The sequence below is a fragment of the Sebastes fasciatus genome, chromosome 16 (assembly GCF_043250625.1).
Source record: "Sebastes fasciatus isolate fSebFas1 chromosome 16, fSebFas1.pri, whole genome shotgun sequence".
NCBI lineage: Eukaryota > Metazoa > Chordata > Actinopteri > Perciformes > Sebastidae > Sebastes > Sebastes fasciatus.
In genome coordinates, this window is record NC_133810.1 from 12,172,268 (window position 1) to 12,193,424 (window position 21,157).

Consider the following 21,157-nt stretch of genomic DNA (forward strand, 5'->3'; position numbering starts at 1 on the left):
TTTGTATGGTCTGATCATTTCCGTGTTGCTACTATATCTGCTTTGTACTGATTTATTTTTTTTTGGGGTGGGGGGGATTGGTTTTATTCTAGTAAACCCAGGTGCGATTGAGTCTAGTCTGGTCCAGTCCGATCTGCGGAGTTGCAGGATGCGTCGGTGACCTGTTTTCTTTGTTTGTCAGTAGAAAGCCGAGCTGACAGTGGAAGGAACTCCAGGAAATGACTGTGTGTCTCTGGCAACGCCACCAGGAAATGGCTCCATAGTGAGGCCAACTGGCGAGAAAATGAGAAAAGTGTGTTAAAGTGTGTATTAGGAGAAAAGCAGGAGTAGAGCGTGGCACTTAATCTGGTTTGATACTAACTTGGACCAGCCATGCTATAATGCATGTATTCATGGTTTTGTAATAATCATAAAATATGACACGTGCTTGCCAACTATTTATATAAGTTTACAGATTTATATCTCTGATCTGGCCCTGATTCTTTCCTTCTCTTTAACTTCTTCCCTCTTTTCTGTTTCTGTTTATGTGGCCGTCTGCATTCGCATGTTATGAATTTGTGTGTGTTTGCTTGTGCGAATACGCTTTTGTATTTTTTTGCCAAGGCAGAATTTTTGCAGAAGCAGCGGGGTGTTTTGAGGACAGCGTCCTCAGTTGAACTCTCTCTTTCAGCTCCTCCCTTTCTCCTCCTCCTCTCTTTCACGTATCCCCTCCAGCTCCTCCCACCATATTGCTCGTAAATCTAATCTTCGTCGTCGTCCTCCTCCTCTTCTGGTTTCGTCTCGACTTACTCGCTCTCGTCCCGTGCTAATCTGGTTTTAAATATCTGGTTTAAACAGAGAGCTTAGTGTTGTGAGGTTTGCTGGGTCAAACAGCAGCTGCAAAATTATCTTTTTTTAAATTTTACCAGCACCTGACGGTTGCGGCGCACTGAGTCAGGATAAATAATTTCGCTTACACAGTCACTGCTATCATTTTAGTGTATTTGATTCTTCTCCTGTGGTTCCTGTATAGGTAGTTACAAAATAAAGTTTTGGTAGCAGTAACTGATTTAGACCATGAAATAGATGCTTTGAGAGGAAGACGAGGAGGAGGAGGGAGGGTGGAGTGCCACTTGGCTTTCGGTTACCTGCCTTAGGCATGTGCCAGCAAGAAAACACACACATACAGTAATTATTCTGTCTCCAGTTATTGGGTTTTGCTTGCGGTATCTCTTTCTCATTAATTCTTCAATTTATGCCTCATATTTCTCCTTTATTCTCTCTATTTTCTGACTCCATCTCTTATCCGGCATTTCCACTTGTGTGAATTACCTGAACTCCTTCGTTGGGCTTCATTTTTCCCTGCTGCAAGGCGAAGGTTTTTCGTAACAACTGGACCAACCTTCATTCGCTTTTATCATCAATATAATGTTTTCTTTATAACATAGTACATAAAAGAAGGAGATGAAAGGATGTGAGATGATACAGGGTTGAAAGATGATGAGTTGAATTTAAAGCAAATGTACAGTTCGACTTTGAGAGTCTAACCTGCATGGCACATACTATATTTCACATTGCAATTTTTGTAACTTTCCGACACCAGCAATCTGCCCAAGCGACCCACTTCCTGCAGTGATTGTCCAGCTCTCTTTTGTCCATTCTTCACACAACTATTTCCGTCACTTTTTGTGTGTATAACCGATTGCTTTCGAGACTGTCTGATAGTTTGCAGCGTTATCCCCATCTGTATGAAGCATCTTTGGCCCAGTTCAGACCTGTTGTCTATTGTCTGTGATGTGTCCTGTGATGTACCCAAATTCACGAATATGTAGGACATTACTACTAACCTTCCTGTGATATTATGTCACAACATCTGCTGTATTAGCCATGTGTTTGCGACGTGTTTATTTGCATATAGAGCGGGGAAGTGAGATCTGATCACAAGTGGTCACTCAAGACGCATGTGGAGATGCATTCTAATGCCAGGTGTGAACAGATGTACTTAAAGCTGTCCACTTGTGATCCGATCAATCAGGACACATGTTAATGCCTGGTCTGCACAGGGCTTATGACGGCAGGCTTTTCCCCCCTCCTTCAAGTGTGTACATTTTGAACAGCTCATTTGCCTTTAGACGAGGCCTGAATTTGTCGATTTCAAGCACACCCTGGCCTTAAGCAAAGTATCCCGGATGCCCTGCTCACTAGCTACTTCATCCAGGTACTCCTGGGGGATCCCAAGGCAATCCTAGGCCAGCTGGGATACAAAAATCCAGTGTGTTCTGGGTTTAACCCAGGGTCACCTATCAGTTGGATGTGTCTGGAGTCCCTCCACAGGTAGACGTCCAGGTGGCATCCTGATCAGAAGCCTGAACCACCTCAACTGGCTCTTTTTTAAAGCAAAGAAGCGGTTGTTTCAGATGTGTGAATTCTTCACACCGTTCCTAGGGTTGAACTCACACACCCTTTGAAAGAAAGTCAGTTTTACACCACTATTTTGGCAACTATCCAAAGCTCATGACCCCAGGCAAGGGTTGGTAAGGTATGTAGATAGACCGGTAAATTGACAGCTTGCTTCGCCCTCACGGTTAGCTGCGTCTTCACCTCGACAGACCAACACCCATATTACCGATCACACGGTAGCAAACCAGCTGTGGCTGTCACACTCCATCTTACCTGTCTTTTTATGCCTCTGTGCCGTTGACAACTGTGGCCGGAGGCATTTTGTTTTCGTGTTGTTCGTCCATCCGTTCAGACACTTCCTCCTCGCAATTTTGCCTACAAATTTGACACCGAATCCATAAAGTTTGATGCCTGTTATTGAAATGAGATGACCTTCAGTTTGCCTGCTGTTCAGAGCGATTGTTTCTTTTGTTAATTGAAACCGTGTCCAGGATTTAAACTCTAAAGTAGCATTTACTGGCTAGTTTATAATGAAACTAACTCTTTGTTTCTTCCCATGATTCAAGGAACATTTGTCATTAAGTGACAGGTGGTCGATATGTATGAGGTGTCTTTTGCATGTGGACTTTAAGCAGCATTGATTGATGTAATTGTCCACTTGGGGGAAGCAGAGCAAGCTTAGACGCAGCATTGACATATAATCACCTTAAGGAGTGATAGGGCGGAGAGTCTGGTGATAATTCTCTGTGGGTTTTGTCACTCCGAGCAACATATGCATGTAGTCATTTCACCCAGTGTTAATATACTGTCAACATATTGATGAGTTAATGCATGCATTCAAAGTAGATCTCTGGAAATACTCAAAAAGTTGCACATTTTCAAATTAAAGGACCAGTGTGCAACAATTAGGGGAATATATTGGCAAAAATGGAACATAACATTAATAAGTATGTTTTCTTTAGTGTATAATCACCTGATAATAAGAATCATTGTTACCTTAGAATGAGCCATTTATATCTACATAGGGAGCGGGTCCTCTCCATGGAGTCCGCCATGTTTCTACAGTAGCCAAGAACGGACAAACCAAAAACTGTTAACATTTCCTGCTTAGGCCCGAGTTGACAACCCGCTCCTGTCGCCGCTGCTCTCTCTCTCTTGCTTCACCACTCACTTCCACCGTACACACACACTCTGGCTCTGCTCCAGATGACCTACGCTACTCTTACAACAACTGGCACAAAAGAGGGCCATTCACGTTTTCACGTCGGCTACCGTAAGCTCTCCAACACGCTTAGTACACGGGGGAGGCTAAAGTTGGTTGCAGTCTCCTCACCTCACCGTTAGATACCGCCAGATCCTACACACTGGACCTTTAAGCCTCAAAATATTCTTCAAGAATCATCATTTAATTGTATCGTTTATGAAACAGGTGACTTTTAACTTTCCGTTCCTTTGATTTACTCACTAAAAAAAGCTGGCTTGAAAACAGTAGTTTTTACACCGCTGGGTAACTATTGGAATAACCACACGCTGGGTAAATCTCATCCGGCAAGATGGGTTGATCATTCAACCCAAATATTGGTTCACATTCACTAGAATGCCGGTTTATTTCACCTCATAAATGGGTTATTATTATTTCCATGTTTCCTTACAGTACAATCTGTAAAAATGTTATTTAAATAGACTGTACATAAAATAACTTTGATACGTGTATGTAGGCCTTATCTAAAATACATTTAAGATTTGATAGTACAAATCATAAATACTTGCAATAATAAACCCAAAAAGTTTCAAAATGTTTTCTAAAAAAATTTGTGATAGAGCGTAGGGGTATGGCCTTGACACCTCAGCCAGAGGTCCATCCTATGATTGAGAGAAGGAGAAAGAAAAGAAACAATGATGGGGGTTTTTTTCTATAAAAAAAAATGTATTTACTATACAGTTTGTATACTGCATTGGTAACACCTAGTATACATCAAGGTAACCTCTAACAACAGCTGATATTGAGCACTTTATTGAGCATAGCTGTTAAAGTAAATCATTTGAAATACATTTATTTCTTACACAAACAGGTGGGGCTCTGTATGTAGTAGATAAATTAAGATCATGTGGTGTCTTGGTCAGATTTTGTAGCAAAATATCTCAAACACTATGTTAAAACTGTAGGTGTTTTTTCTTTTTTTTTTTTTACAGTTTATTCTATCGTGTGTGCTCCACCACCGTATGAATCCAAGCAGGATGCTATAGAGATGAGATGTGGGATATACTGCCCAGCCCAGGAGATGTTCAGTATGAATAATGCATGATAGGAAAGTAGAACAGGTGGTGTAAAGATTCAGCCGACGGTCAGCAGATGTGGCAATCTTCTCGAAGTAACGCACGCTTCATTTACTGTATGTGGGTGTGTGCGTGTTTTCTTTCCTGGCTTTGATTGGAAAAGTATGTACTCCATACATAGTCAAGATCCTCTCTTGCTTAAGAGATACACAGGTGAAGTTTTGATGAAGTGAGACCCAGACACTCAGAAACTTTCCTCTTATGAGGTTGTGAATATGGACTCGTGAACACGGGAAACACTATAGGCACCAATAGGAAGGGGAGCCAAATCTGAATGGCTTGTTGGATCACATGTTTTCTGATCCCGGTAGCCCACAAAACACTGACTGAATGTATGCGCACAAGCACTGAAAAAGTGAGTTTTTCATGATATGTCCCCTTTAAAAGGACAAAAAACATGAATACTGGGAATATAGTTTATTTATTCGTTTGTCTGAAGGGCTGAAATTCAAGGTGAGAGAGAAGAAGTGGCTTTCAAAGGTCGTTGTCTGTGAAGTGATAGATGAGGTGGAGGCTGCTGTGATAAATGACTTCTGCTTGGTGTAATCACTTGTGACTCAGCACCACCACAGCTACTGACTACGCTACAGCGTCACATCAGCCTACGTTTTGTGTGTCTTTTGTTTTGTTTTTTGACTCATCACAGCTGCTGTATGGTGTGTGTGTTTGCAGTATGTACACGTAGATGTGTGTCTGCAGTACTTTAGTCTAGAAAAATACAACAAATTATCTTATTTATTTTATTGTAAATCCCTTAAATGATTTTCTTTTGATGCAGGTGTGAAATCAGCTAATTGCCTCCTGGCTTCAGCTCTATATTTAATGCACACACATGAGATTGATATCGATCATTTCATCCAACTCTCAGCGAAAAAGCATGATTATAAAAACACTTTAACTGCATTTACTGCTTTAAATTCACTCCTGGATAGAAGGAAAACATTTTCAGTAGTGGTGAACTTTTCTGAAAACCCGATACTTATACATAAATTGTTGTGCTTGCATATTAAGTTTGAAGGAAGAGTAGAGTGTGTGTGCCTCAGAATAATGGGTGTGAAGTGGTGGACACCAGAGGATGCATAATGAAATAATGTTTTCATGCGCGCGCATTTGTTTGGAGGGATTGCAGCGGACGTGTACATGCATGTGTGTGTTATCGGTTGTTTCAAGCGTGCATCTGCTAAATTATTCTCTCTCTCTCTGTGTAAGTGCTTGTAAATATTTGCTCTCTATTCACTGTATATTTGAGTGTTGTTGTGTGTGTGTGTAAGTTTTAGCTTTTCAGCTCTGTCAGTTGGTAAGAAAAAGTGTGTCTGTGTGTGAGATGCTCTGCCATTTGCAAGTGTATTGCCTGGCGCTGACAGCCGGGGCCCGAGGGTTGATCTAGTGTGAGTCTGCTGTCATCTCTCAATTGACTAGCTCTGCAACCGTGACTTATTATGGTCATCCATCAACAGCAGGTCTCTCTGCCTGTCTTTCTGTCCTCCCTGCATGTTTACCTGTTAATCACCAGGACACGGACCTTTCCCGCTTTGCAACAATGTTGACTCAAACTTACCTCTTCATTTGTCTCCAATCACTCTGCCTTTTGCCTTTTGGACATGTATGGTCTATATTACAAGTATTATATGATGGTAGTCATGATGGTAATCACTTAAACTCTGATTCCTAAACCTAAAGCACAAAGCTGGTGTTATTCTATATTTTCATATTGTCAGCAAATCCGATGAAAAGACTAAAACCAAAAAACGGGATTTTGATTATCAGCCATAATATTGTAACCATCCAATTTAGACTTACTATGAGATTGTGAAACAATGGTATGCTCCTGTAGAAGCCCCAAGTCCGAACGATATAAAATGTGTTTTATTTGTGATGTCATGAAGTATTACACTACCCCCAAACAAAAAACAAAATTGTAAAATTTTCTGACCATTTGTGATTGGTGGTGCTTACTGTTACCATGGTAATGTTTACCGCACCCGCTAACAGCTAGTGAGGGTACGTGCTGCTCCGTAGTCTGCTCCTGGATTTCAAACCAAACCAACATGGTGACTCGTTTGGAAACTTTCTCTTATATTTTACAAAAACATTTCACCGAAATGTGTTTCTGAAAACCTTTGAGGCAAAAAATAAGGCATGCGGTTGCTGAATCTGTCTTCATTTTAGATCGACAACGGTTAGTTTAAAAGGTGGCAAGTTCGCAATGGTTTATGGGATGAGTAGTTTCTTCACTCTTGAAATCATTTTGCCCACAGTCTTGTACCTTTGTGCCTTTTCTTTCCATTTTCCAATGTTTTTTTGCTCTGAATCAAAAGCTTTATGGTCATGATTCATGTCCTTGGTTCCATGCTTAAAACTCTTTATATAAGGATTTTCTGAAACGTCGATGGAGTAAATGAATAAGAAATTTACTTCAGGAACAGGAGCCATTCATAAAGTGTGTGGTCACTGTTGAGATCTATTGTTTCCTTCTGAAGATGTAAATCTTTGAAAACTGATAAACAAATAAATAGTTTTTTAATAAAAAAAAATCCTAAAACAGCTGGGCACTGCAGTTTTTAACAGAAGTTACTCAAACAGGAGTAAATAAGGCATTTGTTTAGGAATGTTTCTAGTTATGGATTAAAACACATTTAGCGCTCTAGTGAGTATTTAGGGCAGCAGCAAATAAAATACAGTGTGCATCAATACCATTATTGAAGGAACATGTTAACCAGTGCAATGCTGAGGCTCACTGGTGCAATGTTAATAGTTTTTGGACAACATTTGAACTTTATAGCACAGAGGAATAAGTTAAATCAGACAATACTTGTTGGTAAGATCAATTCACTTGTTGGTTTTGGTGATTTCATGTTGACGACAATAAGAAAAATCAAGAATGTTGCCAGCCTAGTGCTTCACATCTTCAGTGATGACATTGGTACATGAACTATGAAGACCTCTACATAACACATCTCTGGATGATATTTCATTTGAAGTCCTTGTACGTAGTTCTTTTCAACTCTTAGGTCATTCTTACAAAGTACAGTATGACTTACTTTATGTGTGTACACCAAGGTCTTGCAAATGTCTTTGTGTACAGTACAATGACCACTTGTTATAGTGTGTATCATCTTTGTGAAAAGAATAAACGGACTGATTGTATTCCAGTAGTAGATGCTTTAGTTTACCCGTTCAGTTTTTCTGCTTCTTACATGTATGTGTCAATACATAAGTAATCAAATGTGGTCTTGCTGAAGTCTTTAACAGTCTCTCTCCCTCTCTGTCTTCATCTGTCTTTCCAGAGTTGGACAACCAAGAGGCGAGGGTGACAGAGATCCATGCCCTGGTGCACCGGCTGCCTGAGAAGAACAGACAGATGCTGGAGCTGCTGATGAAACACCTGGCCACGTAGGTGGAGATATCACACACATGGACAACTGCAGACATGCATTATGATGCACCTCAGGAAACAGCACAGTATTTAATTTGAGCTATGTAACCACAATGGAGAACTCTCTCCTCTCTTTTCTCTCATGGCCTCTCCTCTTTCTACACCCACATCACTGTAATACTCCTTATCTTGATTGTTGTTGTTTTCCATCCTCGAGGAGGATTAGAGGTCTGTGTAATCTCTTGACCACATGCATTAAGGTGGTTTGTTCTGAAAATAGAAACCCATCCAGCAGCCATCAGGCCAAATCTATTTCCCGACTTATCCCTCGAAGGGCAAGAGGGGTTAATGGTCAGCCACAAGGTCTTTCAGTGGAAGCCAGGAGGTGTAGAGGCTACCATGGTCGCAGACCAGCGAGGACGTATTTGATGATTTCTAGGTGTTTTAATGGGATTTAAATGACAATATTTTAATCAAGCAGGTCCTAACTTAACACTGGAATAAAGTGTTGAAACAATGTTATATATAACATAACCATTCAAAAAAATGTCCAACTAATTTAGCAAAGTTTGAACCTTCTTTTGAGCTGCAAATCAGTGCTTACTGGGAGATAATATGATGCTACTCAATCTTTGATCTGATTGGACTCCTGCAAAGAGCTCATCTTTTTTTATGAAAGCCATTTTATGACAATTGCCTCTTCATTTTTTTTCTCCCAGGACTTCAAATCCCACCTTTGCCTCCACATTTTGGTGCTGTACAGACAAGAAAATTTGTGAATCAAACAGGTTGTCTGTCTGTAGATTACATAACAACAAGCTGCTGCAGCCTATAAGCTAAAAAGCAGGGCATGGCACAGTTGGCTTATGTGTAATTATTCCTCTAATGCAGCTGACAGCAGCCATTGTGTTTTTTCGCTCCACACCCCCATCTAAGCCCTCTGGTTTCATGGGGCTTTTCTTCAAACAGCAGCAGCATGATGTAATGTGCGATAAATGGGACATCAGCCATGTTTATGCAACATGTAGGCGAGCGCGAATGCAGATGTTCTGAAGAGAAACACAGCTTTACCTGGGCTTAGTGCATTACACCTGCTGTCCGTCGTCTATATCACCATCACTGGCTTATAGGTTGAATGGCTGGTAAACACAGCTCAGCTCTGCTCAGCTCTCTGTCTACTAAACTAATGCAGTCTAATGGAACAATAAATCCTACCTTCATGCAAGTCATAATGTTCGGTTTTCGTTTAAACTGTTTAAGAGAGGTGTTGATTGAACTGTATGGTCATTTTGGAGGATGTAGTTTGTGGTGCTACTGAACTGTATTGCACAATGGTGTATTAGGGCCATTGTAGGTAAAAAAATATATAATTATGGAGCTGGGGGAGTGGGGTAATATTTCAAGTAAAAACTCAGAATATCCAAGATTATAAAGTCATACATTTACGAGAGAATTTTGATATTCCCTGAGATTTAAGTGGCAAATTTCCGAGAAAAAAAAATCACAAATTTGTGAGGTTATAAAGTCATACATTTACGAAAAGAACGTGGATCTTTTCTGAGATTAAAGTGGCAAATTTACGAGAAAAAAATCACAAATTTGCGACATTAAAAATTCATAAATTTACAAGAAAAAAACGTAGATATTTTCCGCGATTAAAGTGGCAAATTTACGAGAAAAAAACTCAAAAATTGGCAGGATTATTAAATCATAACTAAGTGAGGCGAAGGTCCTGAAAGATACATTTCTTTCATGTTCTTAATGTGTTCTTTTATTAACATAACTACTAATATTATAGAAGTTACAAGAAAGTAGAGACGAAAAACTTCTATCTTTGAACCGTTCAGAAGACGTTACTTTGAACACACTGCGTTATCATAGTTACACACTGACGCTTTTAACTGTCTCTCTGTCAGTGTGAAGGGAAAACAACACATAAAATGCACATAACATGGATAAATGGAGAGTCTGCTACAGTATATAATGTATAATAATGATAATATATTTTGCACTCTGCGGCTCACGTTGCTGCAGTGTTTAACGGTAGCCTGAGTGTGATGAGGTTGATCCAACCTTGCAAAATGATGCCATGTGGTTCCTAAACAAAAATATCCCACTATTTTTCACTATTCATTTTTGTACTTAGAGAATATCATTTTTTTTCGTAAATTTGTGAGTTTTTTTCTCATAAATTTACCAATTAAATCTCAGAGAATATCCGAGTTTTTTGCTCAAAAATTTACCACTTAAATGTCAAAGATTAACCAAGATTTTTTCTTGTAAATTTGTGATTTTAACCTTGGAAAGTCTTTTCTCAGAATATTACCCCCCACTCTTGGCTCTAAAATTATTATTGTTTTACTTACAATGGCCCTAATTTGCCATTGTAGTATTGCTTTATACAGAGAAGTGTCTGTTATTGATATAAACTCTACCCCCCCTAAACAGTGTGGCCAATCACCACCAGCAGAACCTGATGACCATCGCCAATCTGGGTGTGGTCTTTGGGCCAACTCTGCTCCGCCCACAGGAGGAGACGGTGGCCGCCATCATGGACATCAAGTTTCAGAACATCGTAGTAGAGATCCTCATAGAGCACCATGAGAAGGTAAGAATGTGTACAAAACAATAACATAAGCAACAGAGTTTGGTGATTGGGGATTAAATGAATCCCATGGATTTGTCAAGGGGATTAACGTTTGTGTAATTGTGCGTTTAAACAACAATTAATGCTCCAAACTATTTATATCCGAAAGACCTCCTGCTGCGCACACACACACCACAACTGTATATACACGTTAATGCTACTTTCCCTTTTAGACCCAAGTAGCTTATTGGCAGGTCAAGCTGCTTATAGGTGTCACCATGGCAACAGACAAATCAACATGACTGTTTCAGACACGAGCATTCTGCACACATGGTATGTTCAGCCGGTGAAGGAAACAAGCGATCAGACACACATGTTTTGGGATATATGTCTTATTTCTCTCCAGATGCATGCATAAATTTACACACAGACAGGATAAGTGTGTGTTGAAACAATAACACAAACACACGCACACACACTCGTAGACACACAGCCCTGCTCGCCATCCAGACTTTCCAGACAACAGCTGTCTCAGAACTTCACATGTCTGATGAATAAAATTATCATTTTCAGACATTCTGTTTGTTGATTTCAGCCAGAAGCTTGTGGGAAGAGCCTTTTTCTTCTCTCTCCCCGACAATATAACTGTCTAGTAAAATGAAAAAAGATTTAATTTTGGTGAGATGATTTACTCGAGCTAGGTGATCTGCTCATATAACTCTACTGAAACCTTTGTAGGTTTCATGTGGTCCTGCTTGTGACATTTTATTGTGCGTTTCTGAATCCAAAACAACAAATCCAGTGTGTTAAAATGGGTTATCCAGCACTCCAATTAAGTTTTTCCTCCGTTTTCATTCTTGAGTGGAGCTGTGGGCGTGGACCTGGCTGAAAAGAGTGATGACAGATGAATAGATGTTGGGATGATTACGTTTGACTGAAATAACAGACTAATACAAGCAGAGCAGCATTAGTGGGAAAAAAAACATCAAGTTTAACAAATACATAATGATGAGGATGAAAAAAAAAAACTTGAAACACTGTGCAGTACATTTTATCACAGCAGGGGATTTTCTGCATCTTTCATAATTGTGCTTCAAGGAGTACAAATACATTTCAGCGATGTTATGAACAGTGCCACAGATCGCAGACTGAAGCCTACAATGTGCCCTATTAAAGAGGACCCATTATGCTTATTTTCAGGTTCATGCTTGTATTTTGGGTTTCTACTAGAACATGTTTTTATCCTTTAAAGTTCAAAAAACGTTTCTCATTCCGGCTGTGCTGCAGCACCTCTTCATCCTCTGTCTGAAACACTCTGTTTGAGCTTTTCAGGCATTTCTGGAGCAGTGTTTCTGTGGGGGAGAGTAACTCCCTTTGGCCTGGACTTAGGGCTTTGTAAATTTGCAGACCTTTTACATGTATAAAAAATTATATAACACACTAAAGGAAAGGGAAAAAGCATAATAGATACTCTTTTTTTCAGTAACTTTTCACTGGCATCTTCTTTTTTAAATGTATATATTTGGTCGTGCTCACGCATCGCTGTCTGTCTTGTTTGTGCAGATATTCGGGGACGTGCCGACTCCTGCAAGCGGTCCGACCAACATGCCTCTTAACCTGCCCAGGAGGAGAAGCACCGAGATTAAAGCCCCGTCCTGCAGCGAGAGGCCTCTCACGCTCTTCCACACACCAACACATTCCCAGAAAGGTGAGCTGGACCTCCTAATTTACCTGATAAAAATAATAGATATCAGTATTGAAACCATTTAAAATATTCAGTATCGATGTAGTGGTACTTTGATATTTTTGACAACACTAGTAGGAAAAGGGAAATAGGTTTACACCCATGGCCCCCACACTTTAACACGTAAAGTTTACGCCCATGACTCGATTTGGCGTTGCAGCTGGTGTGATCCCATCATAAGATGGTAAGCTTTGAGAGAGAAAGACCTATAACCACAACTTCTTGTTGAAAAGCATTAACAACAAGCTGTCAGTGGTCAGTTTTACTTTGAGTAAGTTCACAGTGATCAATAGACGTTCAGTAGTAGAACAGGAAAAAGCATGTTGGCTAACACCAAAGAGTTTTTATGTCTATCTTTTTTCTTGTAGTTGAAAAGAAGAACAGTGTTGTCAACGCCACAGTTGGCGAGCTGCAGCAGCCGGTTTCCTCTTCCACCAACTGTAACAGCAGCAGCAGTAGCAGCAGCAGCAGCCAAGGTCGAACGCCGAGACACAGCCTGACCAGCAACGACGGAGAGCAGGACAACCGGCAGATCCGGCCCAGCTCACTGTGAGTGATCTCAAGTTCACCCGCTTATTGATACTTTAGGCCCTGTTATTTACAGTTTTTATTGTAAAATTCAAAAATAGAGTCACTGACTGAATAAAGATAGTAATAATATATCATATAATAGGTCAAATATTTTTGAAAAAAAAACATACAAAAGCCTGCAGTGCAGATTCAGTGCAGTTAATGTTTTAATTACTTTGAAAGATAATCAGCATCTCAGTTTCATGGTTTCCCATTTGCTCTTCATTATCGACTACCACTTGACTTCTAAGCTATCCTTGTTTACTGTAAGCTGAAGTGGAAAAGTGTTAATTATAGGAGTAAACGCTTTTGGGTGTTCGGGGACACAAAATCCATGAGTAAATCTGTTCAAACTGATGAGCACCTTCCAACAATCTGGGTATTTTTCAAGGAAATTCTTACTTATAGTATACAGCTCAAGGTGCTTTGCACAAAACAGCATGAAGACAGATGCAAAGAAAGATGAAACAACATTAACAGAAATCACAAGAGTAGCAAAAATAGATAAAAGCTTTACAGTTTCACAGATGTTTGTGAGTGACGGGTGAAGAGGTTTGGACTCATTTGTATAAAGAGACATACGTCTACACATGCAAACTTCAACTCAATACAGTCATAAAAACATGGATTCAAGAATGTACACACTCACTGTTTCATGTATAGGGAAATCCACAGGAATGCATGAGGACATACACACACGTGTTAGCCCACACATGCTGCATATGTGGCAGCTAAGAGCTAAAAGAAGCCGTCTCGTGACTCGCAGGTTGTCGGTTTAAATCCCAAAATCATCTGGGAAACAGAAAGGAACTGAACTCCAGCTGAACCAACAACAGAAGACTATTACTGCTGTCTACTTCTCCTGAATGAGGGAAATTTGAAATAACAACAAGTGTTACACATGCATGTATCATGTAGCAGGTACATAATCTATTCAAATAAGTTTTGAATACAGTCAAGCACCTGGCATGTATGTCTTGGATTTATCTTACACAGCGGGCCCTACTTTTCAGTGGCCAGCGGTTTACACGACTGAAACCAAAGACAAAAATATTTTCACAGGTCTGAACAAGCACCTCCGCCATATAAACACTGGACACACCCACGCTGAGGTTATTAACGGGTTAAAAACACACACACACACGCCTGTGTATGGAATTCACAGACACAAGGCCGAGCACACACACAGATGCGGGCATGGGATCATCTGTCCTATCACTTTAGTGTTTACATACACTTTGTTAGATCAAGATACATTCTACCAATCATCTCATTTACTGACTTGAGAAGGGGAGGCCTTCAAGTACAGCCCGTCACCAAGACGATTGCACGTCGCCTCCGACTTTTTGTCTCCCCGCTGCCACCTCTACTCCCTCTCCTTTTACTCTCCTTCATCCTCATTCTTTAAATCCCTCACTTGCCGATAGTTGTTACATCCAGCTTTTGTTTATGTGCTCACCTCTAGATGTGAATTCTGTGTCGCAAAATACTTTCCATCGCTCTGTGTGTCTGTTCAGTAATAGGATCCCCCCCCTCTGGACATTTGCTCTGTCACTGATGGAGGACATTAGGTCGTAGTCTGACTGACGTGATCAATTAAAGCAACATGTTTGAACATCCACCACACCTTGTAGCAATCTATTCAAGTCATTCGCTCAGTGAAAGTGAACATAACTTGTGTGTGTGTGGAGGTCTTTACGGTGGTAGCAACTGTGAAAATCCAGCTTCATTCCAACATAACCATAATTGAATATCTTTAGTTATTACACGGCGTTGTTGAATACTCGACGGTTAATCACGGCGTTCTGCGGTCTGTTATTTCTGTATGGCAGACCGTTGCTATAGGCCTACATACGACATACATTTACACAGTTTGTACATAAATGTATATTGGGTTAATAAACACTTTTTTTGTTTTGTTATATATTGTACACAAATATAATACTGCATATATGTTACAATAAAACCGACAGAAAATATTATATCTAGACTCACGAGGCTGTGGCGTTATGCAATAAGAAGTAAGGGTACTCATAAGTTGAGTTAAGTTATGGTCCTTTCAAAATGAGGTGCGATAAAGGACACAGTTTAAGAGCCAGGTATAAATGTATTCCAGTTAATTAAGAGTATTATTTTTGTTATACTAATTAGTTAGGAAATGTGCATACTGTATATGTTTTGGCATTTCTTGAACTAAGGCCACCTCAGTGTGCTATGCAAAGATAGAAGAGATATGTTGTGTATAAATGAGAGATATTCAAGAGCATGGAGTGCAACAAGGAGACAGAAAAAGATCTTCAGGTTCTTTCTATAATGAGTCACATTAAAGAGTCATTTAATGACTAAAGTGAACAACCTGTTGGGCATGATAGGACACCTAATGATGCATGACATAATATGTTCAGCAGCTTATATCCTGCCGTTTTTCCTCTTCAGGTGATGCCTTTATGGAAGACAGTGCTGTCAAGTGTTTCATACTTGTGGCCCTTTTTATATATGTATTTGTTACAACCCGGCTCAAAGGTTGCAACAAAAATGGGAGACCAGACGAGTTTAAAAATAGTAACAGGCATTTATTTAACAAACTAACAATCAATAACTAAATAAACGTGGAAAGTCAGTAATCAGTAATGTAGGCATGTGTGAAAATGTCTGCTGCAAACAAAACCAAAACAGGTGTGCCAGCCAAGGAAGAGAGAGAGACATCTGTTGAAAGGTAGAGAGCTTTTATCCCAACCACACCAAGCCCAGGTGTGGCTCATCAACCTGACGACCCTCTCCTGCAAAACAAAGGAGAACCAGCAAAAAGACACAGGACACCTAGTGGAGTGGAGGGGTCGTCACATATTGTATCGCACGCTCATGTGATCGAGGTGAAACAGAGTTCCCTTCATTAACCCATTTCTCAGCTGGAAAACCTTACGCTCTTTGCATTTGGAACATGGCTACATTTTATTTTAATGCATTTAGAAAAAAAAAAAAGAGCAATGCGTGGACAAAAATCTACCTGACTCAGTGTGAACAGACACACAGCAGAGGATTTTATTTCAGATTTAAAGATGGAGCTGTTGGGTGACCAAAGCTTTCTGGCTGGAGTCGTCAGTGAAGTGTGAATGTCGAAGGGAGCTGTCGAGGCCGAGATAGATTCAGTGAGATTCCCAAGATTGTGCCAAAGCGAGATTGTGTGCGTCGTCTTACTCAGAGTCAAATGAGAGGATGCAAAATCCATAATAATCAGTTTGGTCTGTGTGCGCTGAGCTCTGTCTAAAGATAAATCCAGCTTATCAACCACAAAGCCTGAAAGAGAGATGAAACCAAAAAGTAATGAAATCAATCTAACCTGAAGTCAAAGAAACATTGCCCTCAGAAGTAAATAGTTCCAATGTTGGTCGATGTAATAAGCCAGACTCTCATATCGATGACTATGTATTCTGCTACTCATTCATTGCTGATTGATAATGTAGGTAATGATGACAAAATGAACATGAATGGTTTTATATTTGCATCAAAATAACGGGTGTCAGGTCTAACAAAAAACTGTCAAAACAGAGTACTGCCACTTTATTTTCACATCTATGGAGAAAAAATGCATGACAACTCAGCTTTATAATAAATAAATGTCCTTGAAAATATTTTGTAGCCAAGGATGCTCTTAAAAATGTTCTCAAAAAGGACAGCGATTCCACCTGAAAGCTTGAGACAATAGATTTTTACCTCCGTAAGGACACAAAAAAAGAAAATTAGAAGTCTTTCCAGCAGATATTTTTTTTTGTGCACAATGGCCATGATGTCCTTGAAATCTGTTGCTAAACAATGAATACAGGAATATATGGAGGACAGAATCTGCCAAAATCTAAAATAAATGAATAAATAAATAAATGACAATAAATAAATATGTAATTTAATGTAGCAAAAATAATATAATATTGTATAAAATACATACAAATAAATATATACATTGAAAAGTAAATATAAAACAAATAAAATAATTAAATAAAAAATAAATGCCAAAAATAAGTTAATAAATGTAAAAAAAAAAATCTGAAAATAAATACATAAAAAAATAAAAAGTAAAATTAAACAAAAGAATAAATAATATGTGATTTAATGCAAAGATAGATAAATAAAGAAGCCAATTAAAACACAAACATTAATTTATGTCAAATTTTATCAACTGATTGTTATCTATCTATTGTTTTTGCTACTTTCATTGATATATTTTTTTTATCTATCGAGTTATTTATTCATTTATTTTTATTTTGGCAGGTTTTGTTCTCCATAAGATGGAGGACAGGATTGTTTTGCATTTTATTAATTTAGATGATATGTGGTTTAATTGCTGCACATTTTGTAACTCCCTCTTATTTACCCTTTAAATCTAGTGAAACTGAAGGAGATGGGTTAAGGGGGATAAAAGAAGCTCTATCTGATCTAAATTTAATCTCAGGTCAGAAGGCGATCGAGACCTGCTGGTCACAGATTATCAGAAATAGATTCAACCTCATGTTTACGAGTGCTTTGAAGACATGCTCACACACATAAACAGTCTGCCGCAGCAGCCAAGATTTAGTTTGACAAAAACCACGATTCTTTTGTTCAGCAGTGGAAATGAGAGGAAAATGGACCACATACCATCCATAAATAGTCATAATATTTGGCCAAGTTGCACAGTATGAGTTTTCTAAAGATATTCTGATATGGATAAAGAGCCTAAACAATCAGTTCTGATTAAGGTTTAAGTTCAAGTATGAGGCAAACTGAGGTCAAGAGCCACAAATAGCAGCTCTCTGGATAATTTAGATAATTTGAAACTAAACATCAGTTCTCATTCAGGCTCTTAAAAAGTTGAAGAGTTTAAACATTATACAGAATTATACAGTGGAAACCCACATCAGCTCAAGCAGTGACACTTCATTTTTAAAATTATAGTAAGTGCAAATACTATATTGCTGAAACATCCCTTTAAACCCCTGCAACAAAACCTGTTTTATATGCACATTTTAGGATCAATAGTTCTCCTTTGAACACGTAGGCTTCTCCAATATCTTAACGATTTCCTAGATCTGATGTATTCAAGCCCATTTACAGGATCAGCAAAGAGAGTCTGTCTGGGGTTCCTGAATCGGATCCCAGACCATGTTTTCTCGATCTCCCAGTGCCAGACATCATGGATTTCCAAGAAAAAGCCAGCCTGCACCCTCATCATAGACAGGAGAGAGGAGCAAAGGTCAGATGCCTTCAAAAGCCCCACGTTCCCCTGAGAAGGATATTATCTTCAGTTTTGACACCTTAATTCCTGGGCATGTTCTTTTACTGTAGTTTGTCTCTAGGTGGGAGATGCCTGGAGGACACCTCTTTCAAAATAGTTCTCTTGCATGCAAATCAAACCTCCATGACTCTTTCTAGTAATGCAGGAAAAGGTTGGAGGTGCGAGAAACTTCACATAAATAGAGCCAGGGCGAGTGATTTATAAAACATGCGAAACGTTGCTTTGCCCGTTCGCTGGCGCACGGAGCAGGTTAGGATATTTTCATTAGGAGAATTGAAACAATCTGATGTTCGCTCCAGTTAGGAAGAGTTGTAATGAGGATGAAGTTTCCAAGGCACACTATTTTCTTTTTTTTTACTCAAAATATCGATGTAAATACATTATAAATATAGAATATACTGTATTAAAGTATATAGAGGCTATTTTGCATCTCGAATAGATTATTTACAATAAAAAATACTCATATTTTATCAAAACAAAATCATTTTTAATTCCAAAAAGGCTAAATTAAGTTACAAAATCATGTTTCCAGAATTTAGTGATTTTAGACAAGCGTTTCAAGTTTTAGAAAAGTGCTTTCATTAAATCAGTTTTAAAATAATTATATTATTTATAATGTAACAGGCTATACATAATGACAAAATCATATGTCACGAACCCAGTAATCAGATTTTATTGCGATTTTATATAGAGCTTTCTCCGCTAAAAATTTACGACGAGGCAGATCATATTTTCAATCAAGTGTCTTAATGAGTCTTTTGAATCCGGGCTTTTCAACTACGCTAACCGGAAGTATGTAGTTGGTTACAGCAGCCGGGATTTCTTTCCATTTTGCACTTTCTTTGTCATACGGGATTGCTTTGGAAAGCGAGGAAGCCAGAGTCATTTGCTTCTGGGTTGGTTCTGGTTGCTTTGGTCGTGTTCTCGCTACCGTACTCGCTTTGCCGCTTCAGTTCTTCCGCTTCCTCCGGGCTCCTCCTCTCTTCGCTGCTTGCCTCCAAATACAAATACACGCCGGCCGCATACGTCACACACACACTCGGGCGCGGAGTCTGTGAGGTATGTGTGTGTGTCTGAGAGGGAGCCGGAGGGAGAGAAAGGAAATGCCAAAGCGAGTCTCCTGCCGGCAGGGTGGCTTAAAAACATTACATGACAATTTGTAGTTCGCGATATAGTCATTTTATACACCGTGCGTGGGACGAGCCGCGATACATGGACTATATTCGATGTATCACCCACCCCTATTTGGAAGGGCTATTAATCGTAGTATATTTGTTTAATGCCTCCGTGCCGGGGAGAGCCGTGGCCGTAGGTATTTTGTTTTGGGTTGTCTGTCCGAACCATTGACGTGAACGCAATATCTCAGGAACGCCAGGAGGGAATTCCTTCAAAATTGGCACAAGCGTCCACTTGGACTCAAGGAGGAACTGATTATAATTTGGTGGTCAAAGGTCAACGTCCCTGTGACCTCACAAAAGAAGCTTTTTGGCCATAACTCAAGAATTCATGTGCTAATTATGACAATGTCACAGAAATGTCTAATAGGAAAAAATTATGAAGTGATGACATTTTGGACAGACGTGGATGTTAACTGGTATTTGACTGGTTGGCGGAGGCATACATCGCTAGGCAGTAATTCTAGTTTTGTTACTTACATAGGAAGGGCCAATTAATGACTAATGTGTGTCTCTGAGAGTGTCTGGATCTGAGATGGGACATAGGACAGTTTCACTCGCTTGTCCTGCTCCACATACAAGCACTCCCTTCTGTTGTTTTACTTGAAACGTCATCGACGAGAAGCCCAGCTCGCATAAGAATGTGTTAGGGAATGATGATAAAATAGAAACCAATATTTGGGTATTCCTTTGCTACCCACAACCAGGAGATATCATTGGGGCAAGTCTGCAAAGTCCATTTTCAGCGAGCAATCCTCTTTTTTGTCTTATGGTCAGTGTCTGGGTTGATGCGAAGGAAAGAGGATGGAATGGTGCGCGGACCGAGGCGTAGAAATTCCACGTTTAGTTGTTTTTAAAATAGTATTACTTGATAGAACATTTAAAAATTGTTCTTCAAATGGGTACTTTATGAAATAGTTGAATGGGGCATTTAAGGGACAAAATTCCAGTCACACAGTTTGAGAACCACTGCACTAGCATATGTGATTAATACGACTGCTGACCCCGTGGACTTGACCGTGGACCTGATTTGACTAAGGTCAAAGCGTAAATGGCAAAACGTCTTCCTTGTGTCCCTTGGGGAAAGTCTGAGTTTTTATTTATTCCTCCTGTCTGTTTGGCATTTGAGAGAAAAAGGCAAAAGAGAAGTGAAGAGCAAGCGTTGGATGGAGAGAGTTTGGAGTAAAAAAGAGAGAAAGAGAGCTGTAAAAGTTAATTACCCCCACTGAAAAACCCCACAAACACTCCATGGCTGAGAAGCTGAAAAATGTGTTACTAGAAAGTTTGGAGGAAACCTGTCTTAGAAATATTTCCTCCCCGCAGCGTAACACCCGTTTACACTCACTGACATGCACTGTTAGACAGGTTACACGGCTCTGCTTTTACTGATGAGCTGCTTCTTGATATTCTCTCTCATTTATTTTTCTTTTTTTTGCCTTCAGCACAATACAGACATAATATGTGTGTCTCTCTCTCACGCTCTTAGATCTTCAGATATTACACTGAGCACTGGCAGTAGTCGCTCATGGGGGATTAAACTTTTGAAATGGGTTTTAAAAGCTGCAACCCGGTTAACACTGGATAGTTTTATAGTAGGGTTTTGCTGGAGGCATTAAGTTCAGAGAGAGTTCTGGATAGATTTCCTCTCTCTGACATTTTCTGTTCTGCCTCCTTCAGCGGCTTGCCCTCCCGCCTGCAACGCTGTAAATATAATTAGTCT

At 39.5% G+C, this 21,157-nt stretch overlaps 1 protein-coding gene across 2 annotated transcripts in view; it reads left to right on the forward strand.

Moving 5' to 3' along the window:
- The window catches only part of LOC141752270 (rho GTPase-activating protein 26-like), a 107,553-nt gene that overhangs the window by 71,274 nt on the left and 15,122 nt on the right, over positions 1-21,157 (forward strand). For both annotated transcript variants that reach the window (XM_074610048.1, XM_074610047.1), the window contains exons 17-20: positions 8,004-8,109; positions 10,541-10,700; positions 12,243-12,387; positions 12,792-12,972. In XM_074610048.1, the coding sequence (XP_074466149.1) occupies positions 8,004-8,109; positions 10,541-10,700; positions 12,243-12,387; positions 12,792-12,972 (592 nt within the window). The remainder of the gene's footprint in view (positions 1-8,003; positions 8,110-10,540; positions 10,701-12,242; positions 12,388-12,791; positions 12,973-21,157) is intronic.